Here is a 24,809-nt window from a genome sequence, read left to right on the forward strand (position 1 = left end):
GCTTTATCAACAACTTTTAAGAGCCCATTACATTTCTTCAATTTTTTGTTATCAACAGTATACCTTAATATTTATGATTTTAGTGTAAAAAATCTGATATTTTTTCATCTAATTTGTAAAATTAAGTATACAGACTTCAAAAAAATATTAATTTCTATTAAAGTAAATAACAAGTAACATATGTTAATATAAAACAAGAAATACTATACATAGTAGCAGGCCGGGTGGTTGCTGATATTTAGTCTTGGGCTGATGTTTGTACGCAATGTAGGTGTCTGCCGTGATAAATATAAGCTTCAAATACTATAAGGAATAAAATATATTAATGGCAGACATGGTTTAGTTTCAAAATTTTATTTTTTTTGGCATTTTCAAGAACTGAAACTGATTAACAAAAATTTGCAACTTATAAAATGAAAAACGTTTACTCGAACAATTTTGAACATGATTTTCTGTCAGACGACAAAAATCAATCAACCCTTGTGAAGCAGTGATTATTCTTCAGTTTTATGCTTGATAATCGACTTAGTCGATGATAAATCTGTTGGTTGGTTTAGTGTTTTAATTTTTTTCAGAAGCTAAATCTAAAATAAAAAAATAACATGCAGATGACATTCGAAGTTACTGGATTCCTTTTTCATGAGTGAATTTTTCTTCATATATTTTTCTCATGCAGACATGCTTTGCTTTAATGAAATTGCTTATTCTGTGTTGTACATAAATAGTGCCCTGACGTCGTTTTATATAGAAAATATTTTCCGGATTTTTGAACGCCCTGTCCCACCGCTTTCCCCTCGCTGAGCAGATTCACAATGCGGCAGATCTGACAACACTGATCCGCAATTGCAAGAATGCTCTACGACAACCGCAAAGGCGACGTTGTAAACGGTAAGATCGATATTTAAAACATGAAATAAATTGGAGCTACTGTCTACCCTAATAGTAACACAAAATGTTATTACCGTTACTTAACCCAAATATTTGTACTTCTTCGCTTTATCAGCTCTTCGTATAACTTACCATTCACATTTATACAACAAATGAAACACTTTACGGAAAATATTATAACTTTATTTTATTTTATTGTTATTAGCATTTGCCGTTGTATAAAAAATTATACAAAATATGGGATACAAATATGTGTATCTAACATTTATTAGTATCACCCTGAGAAAAAGTGTATGTGTCGTTTAGAGGACCAAATGTGTGTAAAACTACATACATACATATTTTATTTTTTCCAAGCATAAATCCGAACACATTGGCATTTCAGGCTGTTTATTTGGCTTAACAACGGTCATGACTTTTTGCGTTTATTTACTATAAAGGTACAGACACACACATGTGTATGTACATGTATGGTACATATCGTTCGCTTAGTGTGCAAACGAGCTTAAACCATTTCTTATAGGCGGGAAATAAATTTGTGATTTTTTTGTTTTGCATTTGGATTCCTTTCCATAACAACAAGTAAGTTCGGCATTCCACCAACGTTTATGATAATGATGTGTTTAGAGTTGAGATATTATCAGCGCAATTCTCAATTTTGATTAAAGTGGAAGTGGTAAGCGTTTGCAAACTAAGGCAACGAAATATGTTACTTTAAGACAAAAACTTAGATAATGTAAAAACATCTTTTGTATAAAAAATTAAATATATATGCTTATGTATATTTGATTCGATATGAATAAATATTTAGACCGTTGATGTTGGGTAGACATCTGTCTTAGTATATGTATGTGTATATGTGTTGTATAAATAAATACGCAATATTAAATACTATAGAACTCATTTCGCTATCACACAATTGTGGTCTTACCGGCCAATAGACAGTTGTTGCTGGAGGAATAGCCGAAACGGTGTCGCTGTAGTGGCTGTGACGTTCATGAGCAAGCACATTCGACCACTCGCATGTCTGTCCACGTGGAAATCCTCAGTTTTTCGCTGTCTTTCTCGTCCACATGTAATACTTCGAGTTCGACTAGTTTAGAAGGCGCACAACAGGGACGAGGTGCGCGCTCGCGATTTTGCTTCCATATAAGGCTCTGCAACATGGCGTGATGGTGAGCGGGATTATATCGCGGTGGACAACGGCCATGACAATACCCAGCATCGAATACCTTTGGCTGAATAATAAATTCAAAACCTTTGATTTCCTTAAATATTACTTCCATTGTGTGCCTACAGCATCGTTGACTGCCTTTATGGCAAGAATGATTGGCAATAGCACCATTGGGGCGTTGTCGGCCATTAGAAAATGTGGCCACATTGTGATGGTGATGTGCCTCCTCAGCGGAATTTGAATGTTTGTTGGTTCTGATTTCTTTGTATGACACGCCAAGACGACCAATTATATTCAAAATTGGCATTAATTGTGTACCAGCGGCGTCCATATCGTCTACATTAGTGGGCGACGATATGTCGTTTAGTATACGGGCACCAACACGTTGGCAATTATCACACTGCACTTCCAAGCCAAGATTAGAATGCTGCTCGCGTAACCATGTCTCTACAGCTTTTGTCACATCAAACTGCAGCCATTGGCTATGAGTATCATCTCTGCGGCTCTGATCTATCTCGACGTTCAACTTAGAGCTATCGAGACACACGCGTTTACCATTTCCCAAACGTTGATATACCTTCAAATTTAAAACATGTTTCTGTTTATCATTGGCCACCGTGGAGTTAGCAAGGCGTTTACCACTTTTTTCTACGCTGTTGCCACAGGATCGATTTTTAAATTTCTGCTTTTTCTTATTGGGCTTGACTGCTAAAGCCGAGCTGTATATTAACATAAGCCGAATGTTGGCCTCTTCGACATCGCCGGGTTGCAATTGAGCAGCATTTGTCTCTAGGGCAAAATGTAAAATCATAGTAGTTTGTTTTTGCCGAAACATGCGGTCATTGTTCCGCTGCTTGCGTGGTAATACGAAATGATTAGTAACTGTTTCAACATCGGTAACCCCATCTTTTGTTTGGTGGAAGTTATCTAAAAAGTGTTGTATGTTACGTTTTCGCCGCAAATAAGTCTCGTATTTCGTGACATTTGGAGCAATGCTGACAATACGTAACGGGACGCTTTCTAACTCCCACTCAGCTGTATTTCCAATAGCATATGTTGATTCAGCTAGCTCCCGGCGCTTGCGATCGTGCACCCGCCGCAAATATTCCCGATACTTTGTAACATACTCACGCTGACTTATGTTAACCTAAAATGGTAAAAAATGTCAATTTCAAACATCGTCAAATAAATATTGCTAGGAGCATTTATTTACATTTTTTTGTGTGCATTTCTGTTGATGATAAGGCTTTGCAAGTGCTATATTTGATTAGAGGACATTGATTTCTCATAACTATTTTCTATAGTAAATACATACATTAAAGTGGGAGCCAAAAAAACGGAATAATCGCGTTTGCGGGAAATGTTCTACGGATCATTTTAAAGAACTTTGCCTAAGAGAATATTACTAATTTCTTCGTCAGTTTTTGTGATATCCGAATGAAATTTATTACATAGGTGCATTTTGACATTTTATTGATCATCGGAATCGGCCAGATCGGACAACTAAATCACATATCTCCCATGCAATCGATTATTCAGTTATCAGACTGCCTTGAATTAAAAAGCTAAAAACGTTCAGCTCCAACTAAACAGAACCTTCATCTGGCATTAGTAAGGACCAGTAGTTTTATGTATGGCGAGACAGCGACCAGTATAACTTCAGCTAACCTAAGAAGCAATAACTCACTGAACAAATATTCCAGAAACATAAAATTAAGTATATGGCATTCATTAGTTGTCATGCGAAACAGTTTAGCAACTGGATAATTGACGTGGTGTAGTCAAAATTATTTGGATGGATAATGTTATCCCACAAAGCAATTTTAACGAGTTTGATTTATAGCAATTCATGATGGCTTATAGTTCAAACAATCATCGACGCAAATCCGTGGTCCGAATCAACTGATACGACCTATCCTTTGAGGGTGCAATGTAAATGAACACTCACCACCGCTTATACCGTCCGCAGAGATAAAGAGATGCCCAACTCGTCTATCACTGGAAACGAGAGCGCAATTGATAAACGTCAAAACCTACTGAACTCAAGCAACTGTCAAAGTTCAGTAGGTCTGACGTTTAGCAATTGAAAAAAGAGGGACAGCCAGATTAAAATCCTACAGAAAAATATGTAAACAGAGAGATTTGTGCTGCTGTTGAAGATTACTAACAAAAATTGGAAAACAATGAAAATGAAAGAAAACGCGAAATTGAAATGTATGTGATGATATCTTTTATGATGTCATGCTAAGTGGTATTGATTTTCAATTGAAAATTTTTAAAAACATTTATTAATTGAGAGCTAATACATTTATTCTTTTGATTACGTATTGAAAGCTCAAAAATCAATTGTTTAATATACCACAAAATCACAAAAAAAGAGTATAAAAAGTTTCTGCATATGTTTAACGGATACATGTATAATAATATTTAATCTTTATAAATTATGGGTATTTTAATTTAAATTCCCAAAAATTATTATTTTGTCCGATCTGGCTACAATGGAAAATGTTGTAAAAAACGCTAATTTTGAGGCGCTCTCACACTGGAAAGAGTTGGGCATCCCATTATCCCTGCCGTCCGTTTCTACAGACCGTACGGTAGGATATCCGTGAAAATTGGATTTTTTTCAGTATAAACGAGTAAGCTGAGAGTGAGAGAGCAATCTCTTGCAACGCAGAGTTGCCAGTCTCGATATTTTGTAGTAATTAATAATAAACTTGAATATATTTGAAATATTCCTAAAATAACTCAAAACCACAGTCGAACATTTATTTATAAATAGGTAGACTATTTCTAATGGTTGGATTTTAGTTTTGAGCTTTTATATTTTGAAAAATTGTGTATACAATAGAACAATGGCAACATTAGTGAAATGAAAAATTAACAACTGATTTCTGCGTTGCAACTACGAGCATAACTTTTGACAAATTTGGTTTGATACAGGCGGGAGGAGTGTCGGTGACTGTTTGAAGCATTATAAGCATAGTTTGAAAAAGCTAGCATGTTGCACGTTTTGTTCCGAAATTCCAAATATGGATTCTTTCGCCGCATATTAGGACTTCTATTTCGCCGGTTGATATACATATCTCGGGCAATACGTCGAATATCTAATTTAAATTAATTTTATTTAACATAATGATATTTAGTCAGAAAAATTTATAAAGCCATGGAGAAAAATCTCCACATAGGTATACAAATATGATTTTACTGAATCAAGCAAAGAAGTAATCCCTGATTTATGCCAATCTCTCTATTATATATAAAAGTTTTCTGCTGCTGTCGAGAATCAACTAACATAAGAGTGAGCTAGCTCGCGCTCGGCGGGGGGCGGACGTAGGCGAGCGAGCGAAGCGAGCGTCCCGGAGCGCAGCGGAGGGCGCCTAGTACAAGTGTATAATAATATTAACGTAAGAGGAAAAATGTGAGCGATATTCTAAATTCAGAGTAAGTTCGACTGACTATAAACTACGGAAAATTGGTTCACAATTTCGCCAAATTGAAAACATTTATAATACTCGTAATAGCTTCGCAGACATTTCGACGTATTTCACATGATTTAGTTCTATAAAATGCAAAAGATTTTAAATACCGGATAGCGCTTGATTTAGCACCTTAACCATTGTTTTAAAACTTAAATTGATAAAAAAAAACAATAACATCGTCCAGAACTTGTGAACCTAAATTCAACAATGGCAACAAAGCTGTTCCGAAGAATAATTTGATATCCCTCATTGAAGCATTTGATAGATAAATAGCTATTAGAATTAATGTCTTACTATTGTTATCGTTGGGGTTGATTTTACACTCTACTGCACATAAGTCCCCAATTATTGCTGATGTTGATACCGTGACATCAGTCACACTTGAGTAAGGATCTTTTATTCGCAAAAAAGGAGTAACAACGTAATATCTGTCCTTGTCAGTACGAAAGATGGCAGCATCTGAATTTCGAATTTCTTTACGATGAAATCTCGCAACAAATTCAAAATTTGGTACTTGTACAGGAGGTTCTTCATCGCTCATAAACGTATAAGTAACATAAGTCCCCAATTAAAATATTCGTATATTAGAAGAATCTGCCGGTAAAATCATTGGCGTGCTTACGAAAACTTTGACAATTAAATACTATTATCGAAAAGTATTTTTTCGAGTTATTAAAGTCGAAAACTTGTTTATCTAATGTGAAAATTAAATTTCCTGCTTACTAGTTACCGCATTTGACAACGCTTTATCCATCTCTGCTCGCTTTCATGCTCTGTAATCACGATAACATTGAGCTGTGGAAGTACTGGGGATTGCTACCTCATCTCTCCCATGAAATTATTTTAAAATTATTGTTATCATTGTGGAGCATGACAATATCTTTTTCGCGAAATTGTAAATTTAAACACGAAACAAACAATCCCCAAATCAACAGTAACGTACCTTCACGTAACCTCGACTTCACTGCGTCCCCTGTAGCCTCTTTTTCACACATTTTAATTATATGCAACAACGACAAGCGACAGGCAGCATCTTTCATATATTAACATACACACGTTCATATGGGCACAGTTATTTAGACAGCACACAAAGTCGACGGCACGACACGACAGCGAAATTTTCTAAGTCGGCAAATGTCGTCTTGAAGCCAGCTTCTTGAACATTTTGAAGATGTCAGCGACATATTCAACAGCTGATGTACGCAATATCGTTGTTGCCATACTAAAACCTTTAGCGTCAATGAAATTTAAATATTTTGTTCACAGTGAAGTTTTTTGTGCAAAACCTATTCGACCTATTTCATTAATTTGTTTTCAATTATTATTTGTTATTACATTATCAGTGTTATTTTATGCTTCTGTTGGTAAAATAACATTCGATTTGCTAAATCTTTCAATTTTTTACATTTCACATATTAGCGGCAACACTACAGCTGCCCGTTTTCGTAGGCAAAATTTGAAATGGTTTTAATTTAGCGACTGGGACATCTGCAAGCCTGCTGCCGTAAAGTCGTGCTCTTGTCTATAAAAAGGAAATCCCACTACATACGAATTTTAATTTATGCCATTGCCATATGTTTTAAAGATGGGTGTATGAATATGAATCTTGCGTTTGTTCATTAATACTTTTAGGTTTTTCTTGAAATATTGTTTACTTTTTTATAAAAATCAATAAATCCGCCAACATCTTCAAAAACCACACAAATTGTATTTATCAGTAGACGACGCGAACGCCATTTTCGGCTTCCAAAAATTACACTCACGAGTTATCCGCATTAGGACTAATTGCAAAGGTCAACTCAGTGTGCAATAGCTAATGCTGGAAACAGTCACTAGCATTCCGTACTTTAGTACTTACCGCCCGTATCAAACCAAATTTGCCAAAAGTTATGCCCGTAGTGGCAACGTAGAAATCTGTTGTTCTCTTTTGTTTTCATTGTTCAATTTTTTTATACGATCTTTCACACATTTAGTTTTGTAATTATAATTTTTCATAATGTAAAAGCTTTAAATTTAAATTCAATTTTTAAAAATAGTCTACCTATTTATAAATAAATGTATTCGACTGTGATATTGAGTTAGTTTAAGAATATTTCAAATATATCAAACTTTTTTTTTTAATTACTACAAAATATAGAGACTGGCAACCATGCGTTTCAAGAAAGCAATCAGCTTACTCGTTTCTACGGAAATAATCCAAACTTCGCGGATATCCTACTGTACGGTAGAAGTGGTGGTCTGTGTCCATCTCTTACAAGATAGGTCGTATCAGCTGATTCGGTCAATGGTTTTTCGTCGGTGACTGTTTCCACCATATAGCTTAAACACAATACGGGCGACGACGAATATTCGTCGTACTCGGCGACGCCGTCGAACGGATTTTCACCGAGTGTTGCCGCCGTGTAAAACACAATACCGACGATTTTCGTCGCAAGTTAGTGTATATTCAGCGCTCAAAAATATCACAATAAATGACGAAACCATACATAAACAATTTTAATAATGCCAACGCAGACATTTTCTTACATTCTTTTTGAAAATCCTTAATAATTTTACTGAAAATAATCTGTCCTTGATATGGTGATGCCGTTTTTGCCGCCGCGGTCGGCGATAAAATTAAAAATAGCTCTATCTCAAAAATCGTCATGGTGGGCGAAATTCGCCGGCGTCGCGTATTGTGTTAATCTTCATATACAATCGTGTGTTATTGTCACCGACGGCGTCGCCGAGTTCGACGAATATTCGTCGTCGCCCGTATTGTGTTTAAGCTAATAAGCTTCGCTCCGGTGTTTGCTTTTTCCAGCACACACGCAGCCTCTTATACTACAACTTGTTTAAAGTAGTTGAGAATTACACAGTAACAAGATATTAATAGAATAGCGGAACGAAAATTTTAGTGGTGGTTCGGGATTTCTTGCTCTGCTGCGCGGTTGAACAAATGCGCTTGATAATTTTGCTGGTAGGTATGGATGTATGTGATGCTTCACATACACTTTAACCACGTTCAACGCAACCATTTCCAAACTCTCATTAGAAGTTTTACTTCAAAAAGTGCAAGTAACTGGAAAAAATAAAGTAACTTTGTCGTCTTTGGAAATATGCTCTTTATATTAGCGCGTGATATTAAAACATGCGGATGTGTGTATCATTTCAAAATGTAAATTGTTTGATATGTTAAAGTAAAGCCTTTTGGTCTTATATTGTCTGTTATATTACAACTAATGAAATAATGTTTGTAATTAACTACAAATCCATAATGTATGTACATAGATATGTGGCGACACCCACATTAAACATATCTTTAAATTTATTTATTTCATGCATTCACAGGTTAATATTAAATTCATTTATATTAGTACAACTAAGGGTTATGTTATCCTAAGAGTTACAATACTGCTATCTCTCTTACATACGTTAATTAAACTATCATAATAATGCATTACACATTAAGAGCATCTTCACCTGATGCTGATCACCGTTACCTAAATACGCATATAAGATATTAAATCCTAAGCTAAGCATGTCAGTTGGATTTTGGCTATCATGTCACCCAGACGTATATTAATAAGCCAATATACCACATACATATATACCATACGTACATACAAGGTGCGTTCCAAAGTAAACAGGACTTTTGAAAAAAAAGACAGAACAAATGGTTTTATCGACAAAATCAATTAATTTTATTCAAAATAGTCTCCTTCTGCTTTAATACAGCTTTTTGCATGGTCCAAAAGCATGTTGAACGAGTGTTTTAGCTCGTTGCCCGGTATGGCCGCCAGTATGCCGGTGCAAGCCTTTTAAATGGCCTCCACGTCTGTATAACGCTTTCCTTTTATCGGCAAATGCAATTTTCCGAAAAGGTAGAAGTCGCACGGTGCCATATCAGGTGAATAGGGGGAGTGGTTGATTGTTAAAATGTGATTTTTGGTCAAATAGTCGGCCACAAGTGTCCATCGATGAGACGGCGCATTACCGTGCAACAAACGCCAACTTTCATCTTCGCGATATTCGGGCCGAACACGTCGATTACGGCGCACCAAACGCTTCAAAACTCCAAGGTAGAATACCACATTAACGTTTTGGTCGGGTGAAACAAATTCTTTGTGGACAACAATACCCTTGGAATCATAAAAACAGATCAGCATTGTCTTTACTTTTGACTTCTCCAGGCGCGATTTTTTGGGTTTCGGCTTATTTCTCATTTATGTCGTCACGACCACTTTGAAAACGTTGAAACCACTTGTGCACTCTGCTACGGGATAGGCAATCATCGCCATAAACTTGTTTCATCAATTGAAACGTTTCGGTAAAAGTTTTACCAATTTTAAAACAAAATTTAATGTTGGCTCTTTGTTCGAAGCTCATTTTTGCACCGATGACAAAAACATACTGACACTTAAAACGCAATAACTTCACTTCCAATAGATGAAATATCATGAACTGGAAGTCGATAAAGGATAGCAGATTCTAATGCACTAGTCGACATATAGATGGCGCCACTAAAGTTTACTTTGTTACTTTTTTACTGTTTACTTTGGAACGCGCCTTGTACATATGTTCTATGTATACATAAGTAGCGCTGATAAAAATGCACGAATTTTTACGTCTTTAATAATCTTGTAAACTTATACTTGTTAAATAGGTAATTTTGGTTTTAAAATTATTATGACACATCTCTTCTTTAATTGGCGACAATCTAAGTTTAAATGAATATTACCATCTGTCGATGTACCGTAATTGTAATTATACAATATAGTCTTGAAGAAACTGCACTGCAAGAAGCTGCTGATTTGTCTACCAACATACTGAAAATTTTTAGATCAGCTTACTGTTCATTTCACAATTAATGAGATATTTACAAAAACCAAGTAAGAAAGGGCTAAGTTCGGATGTAACTGAACATTTTATACTCTCGCAAAGTCAAATGGTATACTCGTTTTAGATTTTTTTGTGGATCTTGCCGCCTTGTTCTATGTTGACCGATATTTTCGGTAAAAAGTCAGCTATAGGCACTGGGGTCCACATATTCAGTACCTAGGGGCTTAAACATTATTCACTTAAAGTTTTACGCCGATATAATCATTGTTGCTTGATTTGCATACTGGAAAGTGAAAATATCAGAAGGAATTTAAAATGCTGTTATATGGGAAATAGGCGTGTAATCCGATTTCGCCCATTTTCGTACTATAATATAGAAATATGAGAAGAATATTTTGTACCGAATTTGGTTGAAATCGGTTAAGCAGATCCCAAGATATGGGTTCTCACCTCAAAGTGGACGGTGCCACGCCCACTGACTAATTTTGAACGTGGTTTCTATAAAGTCATCTCATACCATCCCAGAGATAATAATTTAATGCCTCTTGGTTGTTTACTGCTTGATTTATCGCGCTTTTAGTAGTTTTTAACAGTACCATTATATAGGGAGTGGGCGGGGTTGTCACCCGATTTCACTAATTTTCACAACGTCGATAGAGATGCTAAAAACATTTGTTCTCAGTAAATTCTTTTTATTATGGCTTCAGTGGTATAGGAGATATGCCCATTAAATCTATTAGGGGCGGGACCATGCACACTTTAAAAATTTAAACTGCAGATGCCCCTCCCTAATGTGATCCTGTATACTAAATAAGAGTCTTGTATGTTGTTGTGGAGCTTAAATATGGCAATTTATTTGTTTTTGATTAATGGCGTTTTGTGGGCGTGGCGGTGGTCCGATTACGCCCATCTGCAACACCAACCATCGTATCGGTATCAAGAAACATGCGTACCAAGTTTCATAAAGTTATCTCAATTTGTACTTAAGTTACAGCTTGCACAGACGGACAGACGGACGGACGGACAGACAGTCACCCGGATTTCAACTCGTCTTTTCATCCTGATAATTTATATATATATAACCCTATATTTAACTCGATTAATTTTAGGTGATACAAACAACCATTAGGTGAACAAAACTATTATACTCTGTAGAAACAGGTTGCGAGAGTATAAAAAGTAAGGAAGGGCTAAGTTCGGATGCAACCGAACATTTTATACTCTCGCATAGTCAAATGGTATACTCGTTTGAGATTTCTTTATATATTTTAATAATTAGAACAATCGTTCTTGTGTTTTGTTGTATACGCTTATAATTTATTTTATATAGAATGAATTACAACTGTATTGAGGAGTATGAAAATAAATCGTTTTTTGACAATGAGTAACATTTTTTATTTATTTTATCGATATTATTATACATGTTTAGCTTAAAAATAATAAATATTAACAACTTTAAAAATTATATTATTATATTAATTTGTACAATATATAATATTTACAATATTAAATATAAATTTTTATATAGATTCTTATGCATATATCCAGATTATATTTCTTTTCTTCTTATACTATTTAATTTCTATCAAATATATATACAATAATGTCTTATATAATAACAAATTATACATATAATTTAAATTTTCTTAGTTAGATTATTTACATATTTGTCTTAAAAACTACTGTCAAAATTTCTATAGCATTTCTTAATATATATTTTAAAAAAAAAATTAAGAACTATTGGAATAAGTCTGAAAACTTTAGTTGGAAATAGAGACACAAATACTGTCATGATAGATGTGTACTGTCTCAAAAGTAATTGCATTAACATGGGAAGGATCCATGTTTGAAAATGCCCAATCAATTTGTGTACCGGCAGGTGTAGTTTAATATTCTACACCAAGCAGGGAACTTAAGTTTTTTTCTTGGAGCAGATTTTCTATTGAACTCCCTGTAGACATTAAACAAATGTTGAAATCTCCAACAATTAGCACATTTTGATTGCATAACTCAGAAGTGAGGACTTCCTGAAGCTCTACAATTAAATGTCTGACAGAGAAAGCTGAATTTCTGTATAGAACCAGAATATAATTACTGAAACATTTAAACAAAACCGCTTCTAAAACTTTCGGCCTGAATAAATTTTCTTTACAGCCTTTGGTTCTACAGAGCTAGCAATACTATGCTTTGCATATATTATAATGCCCCGTTTATTTCTGTTGCTTGTTTCCGTGCTATCTATCCTCAGCTCGTTAGTTGGAGTAAATCCTACAAAACATAAAATATCTGAAGACAGCATCAAACAGTCGGTCATTAATGTGACCATGAAGACTCTGAACATTATGGCATAAAATTTGATGTCCAGCTGCCCTATTAACCAAGCCATCACACGTGTTTATATTCACTGTAATCATATATTTTACGGATGTTTTTAGTGTCAATTCATAGGGCAGTCCCTGCGTTTCAGAAGTTTTGAAAATTTTAAACTTTTCCAAAATATTATCATTTTCAATTATACTAATTCCTTTAACTGAGTCTTTTGCAGTTGAAAGGATAGCTTCAGTTGGAATTCCACTGAGCTTAAGGGCATTGAAATTATTTGTCTCTTCATTGGACCAAAATAAATGTATGGCATCATCGGGAACTTCTTCGAAATTAACTACTCGAGTTTCAATGAGTGATATGTCCTCATTTGTCATAGTACCAGATGCCTAATTATTTAATTCAATTGCAAATACTTGATCCTCCCGTTGTCTCATTATCTGTGTTAATTCAAAGTATTTAAATAACTCCCACAAAGGGGAACCAACTAAAGTGCTGTATGCATCATTAGGATTAGGATAGAATATCCACCTATCTCCAACAGGTGAGAGTTGCTTCAAATCACCAAACACTATGATCGGTATACCACTGTTTTGAAAATTTGTTTTAATCTCGTATCAACAGAGCTAAACATACGAGCACCTACTATCGATATTTCATCAATTATGATTAATTTTAAATCGATAAATCTGGAATACAATGAATTAACTGTGTCATTGCTAAGTGGCCTCAACTCTCTATTTAACTGATTAACAGGTAAAGACAATATTGAATGAAGGGTCATTCCACCTATTCCGAATGCTGCTTTACCCGTAGGTGCGCAAAGAAGAACTTTTAAGGGACTTGGATTGGATCCAGGTGTAGAATTGTAACGATGGTTAAGAGCTTGATATATTGCAGATATCAAACGACTCTTTCCTACACCTGCACCGCCGCCAATGAACTCATAAAATGGGAGATTTGTTTTTAGGTGGTGCATCAAATGTGTCAAATAGGTTCTTTGCTTAGTATTTAGACTTTGAACTAAAGAAAATAATTCCTCAACTGGAATTAAAGGGGGTGTTTAATAAGTCTAATATTGCAATCAGATTCAGTGACATTATCTGTTGAATCTTCACCATGCAAGTCCAGCAAATTTATATTTGGGTTTATTTCTGGAAGTGCCAACACTCTGAACTCATTTTCCACGATAGGTAGTTCATTTTGAGCACCTTCGTCCAAGTCTATTTCATTATAAAGACTTTCTAGAACATTTTCAAGTTCTCTTTGCTCAAAACCATCATATTTTCTTTGATTTTCCTCAATCATAATACGATGTGTTATGCAAGTCTGCTCATTATCGTTTTCAATGAGATTTTGCTGTTCATTCCGCCAAGAATAACAAAGCATTTACATTTCGCGGAAATACTCAACTCTGGCCAAATCTGGGTTAAACCTTCTATACCATATAAAACAAGGTTTGGTACGATTTTTCACAAAACCTTTCTGGTAAATTATCGTTTTCTCTCTCTTCTTCTTCATGATCACTATCTTGTGCTCTTCTACTAGATTTAAAATATTTATACCTAGATGCGAAATCAGCTAAACAAAGAGTTTCTAACTGATCGGATCTTTGAACATAACGGTCTAAAATACCGGCTACGAATATTTCAGTCGAACCTGAAGAAAGGTTCTGAAGTTCTGCTCTAGGTTTCACCACTCGAACACGTTCCTCAGGTCGAGAGGTATTTATAAATATTTCTGCATTACTTGCTTCCGAAAGATGGAGCCCAATGCAGCAATATACTGCTTCTTGTGCAGATATTTCTGTGCCTGATATAAATTTGTGACCTATATGTTTAAGTTTTTGCTCAATAGTATAATTTCCAGCATTTACCTCTGATATAGCTTCATTTCAGAGCCCTGTTAAACTTGTTAATATAATTAATTATATATTAACAATATATACTGGATATCCATATTTGCTCTATAGAGTTCCAAAATCAGAGGATTATAAGCGTTTATAAAACGATCCTGTAATTTTCTTTTTAGAAAAATTTTGGGTTTTGTTAAACTTCATCTTTATAGTCATCAAAAGACATATTTATTCTACTATCAGACAGGAAATGTTCAAAATCTCTTAAATTAGAAATGTCTTCTGTAGTCATATTTGAATTCAAAAGGTTTTGAATTTTAAGAAAGTTTTCCTTGTGTCTTTCTGAGTTTTGGCTTCTTTCTGTATGAGGTAGCAATAACTCTCTGTTGAAACTTCACTCTCTAGTAAAAATTTGTGACAAAATGCTTTCCAAAAATGCCGGCATTATCTTTAAAAAGCTTAGAATTTGTCGATAGCGGTAGTCAAAATGTCTAGCACAAGTAACCGCGTCTGACCGAATTAAGCGATATCTATCTTGGGTTGTTAAACTGTTGGCTTCCTCTTCCGAAATATCTTTAGAATCAACAGTTTTAGAGAGGATGACCAAAAGCTCAACCCACTGAGATTCTGCAGCCGATAAAGTGATAAAGAAGGTTGGAAACCCAAATTGGAGAATCATAGCGATTGCCTTTTTCTTCTCAGCTTCCCAGTGCGCAGGAGAGGATCTAACGCCTTTCAAAACCTTGTAACCATCATCGTGTTAAATCAAGTTTTGAACAAAGTTTTCGTTTAATAGATTTTCTGCCGTAACTTGGTTGCGGCCTGAAAACTTTCTAAGGCAAATAGATGTACTATTCTTAATTTGTAGCAGTTCTATTTTTTTGTAATCCTAGAACAACTTTGGAATGGTACACGCTCTTCTGTCAAAATTTCAGAACGTATAATTTTGCAATATGTTTCAGCGCATGTACGTTTCTGCCCAGCGTATATTGTTCCAAATGACAACTCTTCTGAATTATGTCAATTGGTCTTTGTCCTTCACCTGGCGCTATGACTAAACGGTTATAGTCCAAGTTTTCTACAGGAATATTGTCCAAAAGAGTTTCTTGACCGCCTGGGTTTAGCTCGGAAGGTAAAAGGCCCATGGGAATATTATTACCTGAGGGATTATCATGAGAAGTTTGTGCCGCACGAAAAGATTGAACCAATCGGGAATCCTCTGCAGATGCAACAAACGAAACTTCTTCTTTGTCATTAAATTCTGAAATCCAGATCTCATTAATATGTAAATTGTGTTCACGATAATCTTTGCGGGGCGTATGGTATCGATCATGTTATCATGATTGTACTCCAAACGCCTTCTTAAGTGAATTTGTATCACATGAGCCTCATCAAAGGACCTTGGTAGAGATGTCACAATATTGTTAACATAAATTGGTATATTAACAACAGCACCTTTGAGAGAACTCTGACCTTGATATCCTAACGGACGGATTGTCATAAAAGGCAATATGGGCATTATGAGACGTTCTTCAATTGGGATTAAACTTTTCAAACAATGCGGTATTTCAGGAAAGTCTAGACCGTTAGCTAAACATATTTTTGGAACGTTCGTTTTAACAATCGCATTTTTGCAAGTAGCACAAAAATTGTAATTTCCATCTTCCGAAGGAAATTTTTGCATTAAATAGAAGGCAGATGCAGCATTCGGGTGACCTTGCGCAATAGTTTCGAAATTTAATTTGCGAACTTGGTGTGAAAACCATAATCCGCCACAGCAAATACATATTTCAGTAGGGTCCATATTTATATTTTAAAAATAAATGCTTTTGAAATCTCCTCTCTCCTTATTACAGGATTTCTTCTTGCATGTTCTCTTTGCATTTGATCACGAATGCGCTCTAAATTCCTATACTCAGGATTTCTTGCGTGAAATTCTCTATGATCCCTAGTGTTCCTACTTTGCCCATCATAACGTACCTCGGTATTTTCTCGACGAGACCTACGACCTCGAGTATTTCTTATTTGCTCTTCAGAGCGAATTTGTGGATCTTGCCACCTTGTTCTATGTTTAACAGTATTTACAACTTGCTCAACAGATCGAACCTCGGGGTCTTCGCGCCGAGATCTATGACCTCGAGTATTTCTTATTTGCTCTTCAGAGCGGATTTGGGGATTTAGACGTCTTGCCCTATGTTGAACAGTATTTAAATTTTGTTCAAAAGACTGTACCTCGAGATTTGCCCGCCTGGTTCTATGTTGATTTGTATTGATAATTTGATCGCACAGACGTACATCGGAATCTAATCTACGATTAGCGTGACTTACAATATCTTGTGACTGCTCAGTATCTCTATATAAAGAGTTTGCACGAAGAATTCTCATACGTCTTCTATTCTAAAGACGACTTAGTAATACAGATTTTCTACTTAATCTAGGCATAATTAATAAATAATAAATAGCCTAATATATAAAATACTTATATAATTCCGTCCGTCCAGGTCTGAAAAGTTGGATCCTAGGTGCTGCTCTCTTTCACTGTAATTGAATCCTTGCTATGACTCCTTTCCTGTTCGGTGTATAGGTACTATGGTATACTGGTGCACATATGTATATGTGTTTGCTCGCCACTGTATATAATACGGTTTTGCTTGCCACTGTATATAACAATATTTTACAGTTCACCTCATGACCTTCATATTAAAATGTGTCGCAAAACTGAAATAATAGATAATAGCATTTTAACCGATGGGGTCGCAGTTTATCTATTACCACATAAAAAGGATCTTTAGCCCTTTTGATACTGCACTACTAATATTTATCTCACGCGATTTTTCCTAGAAAGATATTTTTGCTCTATACAAAGTCCAGCACTCTAAGAAACTTTTTTACATTGTTGTCTGGTATATTTTGTTATAAGTTCAACGTGATGGCTGAGAAAATACACTTATCTACTGATTATCACCAAATATTAGAAGAAATATTTCTATATAGAAATCTATATCTATCTCGATTAGTTTTAGGTGATGCAAACAACCGTTTGGTGAACAAAACTATACTCTGTTGCAACATGTTACGAAAGTATAAAAATGTTACGAAAGAATTCAACATTTATTATTCGATTATTATTTGATATCTTATTAACTTATGTTATTGATCATAGATTTACTATTTTAGATAGATACTATTTTTCTCCGAAATGTTAACTTTAACAAAAAGAAGCTATTTAACTCAAACATTTTATATGTGATATAAACTGAACCAAAGGGGTTAAATATAATATGTGGGGTATATGAGGTTGCTGTTGTACGAAAGGAGCGGAAATCAGTGTATTAGGGTTACAAGGTTTAAACAAAGGTCTAGACCAATTTCATTCATATGCAGCGATAAACCATATTATTTTTAAGAAAAAATGTCCATTTAATTTCATTAAATTATAAAATTAACAGAATAAATTATACCATGTATGCTAATTATATTAAAAAAAAAAAAAAAAACATCTTGAAGTGAGATATATTATACATAAGTATGAATGTGATATTAACTCGACCAATGTGGCTAAATTTTATATTATAAGCTTGTGTGGAAAACGTCAACTAGAGAATCGGAATTCATTATATGAAGGTGTGAGGTTTAGATCAAGGTATATACTATTTTCATTCTAATTCAGCGTCAAACCACATAATTTTTAAGAAAACTTATCTACTTTATTACATTAAAATATCACATTTTGATCAACCGAAACGGTTTAAAGTCAAGAGGAAAGTTGGAAATCATATATATATTGGGGATAGAGAAAGATATTAATTTTTACATTGCTCAGCTATACTCGAGCAGAGAGAACATATTTTGAAGCAATTTTATAAAAAAAAATGTTAATACTCACTGACCGACATACGAGAAGTATTAGAAGTAGTATATGGAAGTAGAGGGTAGCATTAACCCGATTTTATCAATTTTTGCCAATACTACATACTGTTTCATTAAGGTACCTCACATACCATCACTAATCATATGGAGTAAAGTCAGACGAATGTTCGAAATTTCTGATATTAGTTACATGGGGGCCAGGTAAAATTTTCACTGGATTTCATCCATTATAGGCACAAAAATACCTTGTTATGAGCAAAACACGTTCTCTCATTTTCATTGAGATAACTCACATATTGACCGATATATGCGGTATAAAGTCACCCGGAAGTTCAAAAATCTTTATATTAGGTATATGAGGGCTATAGGAAGTATTGATTCGATTGAACCCATTTTTTGACACAAACATACTATTTCAATTAAATGTCTTACACATTGACCGATATTTTCGGTAAAAAGACAACTATAGGCACTGGAGTCAACAAATTCAGTACCTAGGGACTTGAATAGTTCTGGTTCGATTTAGACAATTTTTGGTCACAACCTACTTCAAACGCATAATTCATGCAAAGTTTTACCCCGATACAATCATTGTTGTTTGATTTGCATAGTGGAAAGTGGAAAAATCAGATGGACTTTAAGATGGTGTTATATGGGAAATAGGCGTGGTGGTAATCCGATTTCGCTCATTTTCGCACTATAGTATGTAAATATGAGAAGAATATTATGTAATTTGGTTGAAATCGGTTAAGCAGATCCTAAGATATGGGTTTTCACGTAAATGTAGGCGGTGCCACGCCCATTGTCTAATTTCGAACGCGTCTCCTATAAAGTCAGCTCATACAATCCCTGTGTTAAAATTTAATGACTCTGGCGTGTTTAGTGCTTGATTTATAGCGCTTTTAGTAGTTTTTAACAGTACCGTTATATGGGGAGTGGGCGGGGTTGTCACCCGATTTCACCCATTTTCACACTGTGGTAGGTATGGGCAGGTAGAGGTGCTAAAAACATTTGTTGTCAGTGAATTTTGTTATTGTAGCTTTAGCAGTTTAGGAGATATGCACATTAAAACTATTAGGGCCGGAACCACGCCCACTTTTTAAAAAAATTTAAAAAAAACAGTTATTCATATTTTGAATCGTTTAGTTTGAATAGCAGCTATATGCTATAATTGTCCCTTACCGGCGGTTTCGCCAAATGTGTAGCTTCTTGGAGAGGAAGGACGTGTGCACAATTTTAGATCGGGACAGACAGACGATCATTTCTAAATCGACTCAGCTCATCATGATATATTTTATACTTCTAGGTATGTACTAGAAAACCCCGTCCACGCGTTGCTGTGGCTAAGGTATACATTAATTATAAATTATTCAATACAGTAAAATTGTATTTTTGAATAAAAACGAAAACGTTATTTCCGAATTTGAAAATGATGAGTACCAATTTTCTTTGTTTTGTTATTAAGCACAAATAAACATAAAATATATTATGATGACTTTTTTATTTTATATTCACGTTTGTAACAAATGAGTATTTTTCAAAGTTGTTAGTTGATAACATTTGAGATAATAAAAGAGGGTAGATCATTCTTAATTTTCAACAATAATATATATAGTTTTTTACTATAAACATTGGGATGTAGAGCAGGTTCGCCTCCGTGCGGTGTATCCTGGGTAACGCCAAATGACCTGCGGCCTTTACGGACTTTTTTGAACTCCTGATCTGACTTTTGCTCGACATAGACATAGCCTGGACTATTAGATGGATTCGGTTGAACCCTGGGCTGGTGGTCGTGGTATTCTGTCACCTGAGTATGCAGGGGTGATACCCTGCAAAAATGGCTGATGGGCTAATGCCAAGACTGCCTCCGTCCCGTTAAAACCATGGCAGGCCTCTGAGTACATTCCCCTAACGTCATTATTAAGGTGGTGTGGTAGGTGTTTGTTGAGATGACTGCTTCCTTGCACTGGTCGGCTCTGTACGGATTGCCTCATAAGGGCGTGCGTCAACCCTCGCCTTGGCCTCGTAACTGAGACAACCTTGGGACCATAAAAGGCGACTACCTTTCCGGGAGGCGGATAGCGGCTCTGAGTGGGGACCCAACAAAATGAATACGAACGAAAATACTAAAGGCAGGGGGGGTCGGCAGGAGTCTGCCGACGGTAGCCTTGGGTAGGACGGCAGTGCGAGGCGCAATCGCCAGCACTAGCAGAGGAACCTCTGCTAAGTTCATGGGGGTCACGGGGTACTCGGCGAACGCTAAGGGCCCGGTGAGGAAGCGAGTGACGGCATTCACTAATTAATTAGGTGTGCCGACGAACGGTCGGCTCTCCTTTATAAGGAGGCGGTAGCCAGGGTAGGGGAGGTGTGGAAAGGAGCAAGGCTCGAGGCGGTGGCCAAATCAGATCTCCCGATGCGGCCTCGGGCTCGGGTCTGGCTTCCGGCCGAACTTTCTACCCCGGCCGAAATTGAAGAGATGTTGTGGTACTGCAATCCATCTCTTCCCACCCAAGACTGGAGGGTGATTAGGCTAGAGAGGACCCAGGTACCATATCGGCTGAGGATGAAGATCCTCCAAATTAACCTCCAGTACTCATAGGCGGCCTCCGCCGATCTATTGCTTCGTCTAGGAAGGGACGAAGCCGACGTTGTCCTTATCCAGGAACCGTGGGTGAGCAGCTATGGAATATCTGGACTAAGGACAAAAAGCCATAAGCTCCTGGCGGCAAGCAGCACAGGTAGAACCAGTCTGTTGGTCAGAAATGAATTTAACGTTTTTCTTTTACCTAATTTCAGCAACGAGGACGTCGTCACTACTGGGCTGGAGGACAGTGCTAGAGAATTCTGGTTTGTCTCAGCCTATATGCCGCACGACGACGAGGTGGAACCACCTCCGAACCTGCTGAGGATGGCTCTGGCAGAAGCCAGGCGCAAAGGAGCCGCGGTTTTAATAGGCTCGGATGCCAATGCAAGGCACACCGTCTGGGGGAGCTCGGACACAAACGCAAGAGGTGAGTCACTTTTTGATTTTATTTGTGATGTAGTCCTTTTTATCTGCAATAGGGGAAACTGCCCTAATTTTGTTACAGATAGCAGGGCGGAAGTCCTTGACGTCACGCTTCGATCAGCTCTTCCAACCGCGCCTGACAAGGATTCGATCCTATCTGCGGATGCGATTGAGGAGCTCATCAAGGTTTTCAGCTCTGTTAGTAGAACTACTCTTGAAAGCTCCTGTCCTCTAAAAACTCAGAAAACTAAAGGGAAACCCCCTTGGTGGACTTCGGAGCTAACGGAGATTAGATCTTCGAGTAGAAACTCTTTAATAAAGCCCGCAAAAGTGGCTCTAGTGACGACTGGGCGTTGCCGGACTGGCCATTTACAAGTCCGAGTTGAAGAAAGCCAAGAGGGCTTCGTGGAGAGCCTTCTGCGGCAGTGTAGAGGGTTGTCACGAGTCCTCAAGGTTTAGACGCATTCTTGCAAAAAATCCCACTCCAGTGGGGTATCTAAGAAATGCAGATAGCGGGTAGACTATGAGCAGTGAGAAGTCGCTGAAGCCACTCCTAGATGCTCATTTTCCGCTGAATCGCTCTACTGAAGAAGTACCACCTTTCTCGACATCGAGGGGCCTTCAGTAACGTGCGGCCAGAGGCAGTGGTTAAAGCCCTCAAAAAGTTTGAGGTGGAATCTAACCTCAAACACCTCATTTTCAGTCTTATTTGCGACAGAACTGTCGTAGCGAAGTGGGGTAGTGCCAAGTCAACCAGAAAGGTTAATAGGGGAACTCCGCAGGGAGGAGTACTCTCCCCACTGCTCTGGATCTTGGTGGTAAACGACCTACTTATAGAACTCGAGGAGCAAGGCTGTCGGGTGATAGCCTATGCTGATGATGTGGTTCTTATGGTTAAAAGTAAATTCCTGAATACCGTCTATGAGCTCACCAAAGGGTACCTAAACGTGGTATCCAACTGGGCAAATAGTATCGGTCTAGCCGTCAACCCAAGTAAAACCGAAGTTATTTACTAGGAGGTATAAGATCCCAAATGTGCCTCTCCCCTCTTTCGGGGGTTCTCGTCTCCAACCTGTTGATACGGTGAAATACCTAGGCTCATCCTTGATAGAAAGCGTTCTTGGAGGGCGAACATCGAGGAGAAAGTCAAGAAGGCATCGGTCGCCTTATATTGCTGCAGGGGAGCTATAGGGAAAAGGTCGGGACTCTCACCAAAGGTGTGTGTTCGTCTGGAGGAGGGCGCTCGAAAAGACTTCTCTGGCTAAAAAGCTTGAGCGAGCCAAAGAGCGGCGCTCATCGGAATCTCCGGTGCACTGCGAACCACACCAACGATAGCTCTCAACGCTATATTAAATATAGCACCTGTGGACATTGCCGGTAGGTGCATTGCTGCGAGGTGTGCTATTAGGTCCGAACAAGGACACGCCACAATTCTCTCCTCCTTCAGCTGCATTCCTGAAAATTTGGATCACTGCGTCACAGCGGCCACTCGAGGCGCCTTTTTTTCTATGCTTATATCCCGACGAGGGAGATGTGGAGGGGAAGAAGCCGCTGGAGAAGAAGCGCGGTGAGCTTTTTCACGGATGGGTCGAAGCTAGGAGGGAAATTTGGAGGGGGGGTTTTCTGTAAAGAGCTCTCCGTCAATCTTTGCTTCAGGCTACTGGACCACTGTAGGGTTTTTCAGGCGGAAGTGGCCGCGATCAAGGTGGCGGTAGAAGTACTGTTACGAAGTGCAGCTTCGACAGGAGAGCGGCAATACAAGCCCTGAGTACGCGAACCGTGCATTCAAAGCTAGTCAAGGAGTGTCTATCCTCACTAGAATTAGCATCAGGCTACTTCAATATCAGGCTCGTTTGGGTGCCTGGTCACAGCGGAATTGCTGGGAATTGCAAAACCGATGAGCTGGCCAGGGGGGGCACCCTTGCCTCGCTCACATCGGAATGGGATCGAGTTGGTTCTCCGCTTACGTCTTGTATTCTGGCTCTGGACCAATGGACCTCGCATGCGCTCAGCAGACGCTGGTCGACGACCAACTCCTGCGCGACTGCGCGATCCTTCTGGCCGAGAGTGGATCGCAGGAGGTCGGGGGATCTTCTCGCCTTGAACAAAGTTCACCTCGAGTTCTCACTGGGCACTGTCCGATGGTAGTTGTCAAAGCTGTTTGGAGGAGGGTGAAGTGTAAACATCCCGGCACTTTCTCCTCCACTGTCCGGCTTTTGCTAGGTTGAGATTGAAACATCTCGGCAATCACACTTTTGGCGGACCAGAAGATTTGGCCAAAACAGATATTGGCCGTCTCAACAAGTTTGTAATAGGCACAAAGCGCTTTCTCGACATGTAAGGGTCTATTGATCCGGCTCATAGGAGTTTTGGGTACCACAACGGACCGGCGTTTAAGCTGCCCAAGTGTGATCCTTCTTAGGATCGACCCTCTAACCTAACCTAACCTAACCTATTATAAACATTTTTAAATTGAATTTAGCTCAATTCGTATCGTACATTCTGGCAGTATCACTGGAAAACGTGGCAAGAAGACCATTTCTCTACTAAATTTTCCAATCAAAATGGTTGCTACAATAATATTTCTTGTAATCTTTTTGATAGTTATATTCCTAACATCTATCTGTTGTGATATTGTGATATAAAAATTTCTTACCGGTTCCACATGGTGCGTCTTAAAAATCCGCCATGTTCAGTAGCAACAATCACTACAACCCATATACAAATGTTATGTATACAAAATTACTATAATATGACTATAATCTTGGCGCAGCTATGTGTTGTTATTGTTATTATTATTATTTTTTTTTTTTTTGAAGTACTTATATATTTAAAGGATTCTTACATGAATTTTGGGTCGGCAGAAATCCCCCACTGAACCCTCCCCGAGGGTGCCGACTGGTAATAGATACCACAGTTTCACGAAGTAAGCGGGGACGAGCTGGTAACAGATCGCCCCTGCCGTAGACGTGAGGAATCTAGCTAAGGTCAGACTTCTTACCTGTGTGTTCGATGTTCCTCAATAGCCCAGCATACAGGTAAGGAGCCTTACCATGGTCGGGGGTACTATGAAGGGCTGGATCAAGGTGTCATGCGACCCGTGCCGAGGATCAACCTGGCTGGGGGCCCATAAATAGCCCAGTCTCAAACGGAGCTTACGGATACCTGGCGCCCTCCGTAATATGATAGCCTTACTTGCGTAGCGGGGGCTATGCGCAAGCGGACACACATTCCCCCACACTCGTGGGACCACTTATGAACATGAACAACAAAACGAATAAAAACAAACACACAAGGGAGTCCGGATCTTCACCAAAAAATCCGGAGGGAGCGAGTTGCTCCCATAAAAGAGCAGCGTTTGCAACGAGCTCGTCAACAATCGGCAAGAGG

The 24,809-nt window shown here is 37.7% G+C and overlaps 1 protein-coding gene across 1 annotated transcript in view; it reads right to left on the minus strand.

Moving 5' to 3' along the window:
* Nucleotides 1-1,055: 1,055 nt before the first annotated feature.
* Nucleotides 1,056-24,809, minus strand: part of mav (maverick) — a gene marked incomplete at its 5' end in the record, with an annotated part of 45,558 nt that continues 21,804 nt past the window's right edge. Inside the window, 1 exon segment of the mRNA XM_036359207.2 lies at nt 1,056-3,209. Coding sequence (XP_036215100.2) covers nt 1,884-3,209 — 1,326 coding nt within the window.

Source organism: Bactrocera oleae, chromosome X, assembly GCF_042242935.1.
Source record: "Bactrocera oleae isolate idBacOlea1 chromosome X, idBacOlea1, whole genome shotgun sequence".
NCBI lineage: Eukaryota > Metazoa > Arthropoda > Insecta > Diptera > Tephritidae > Bactrocera > Bactrocera oleae.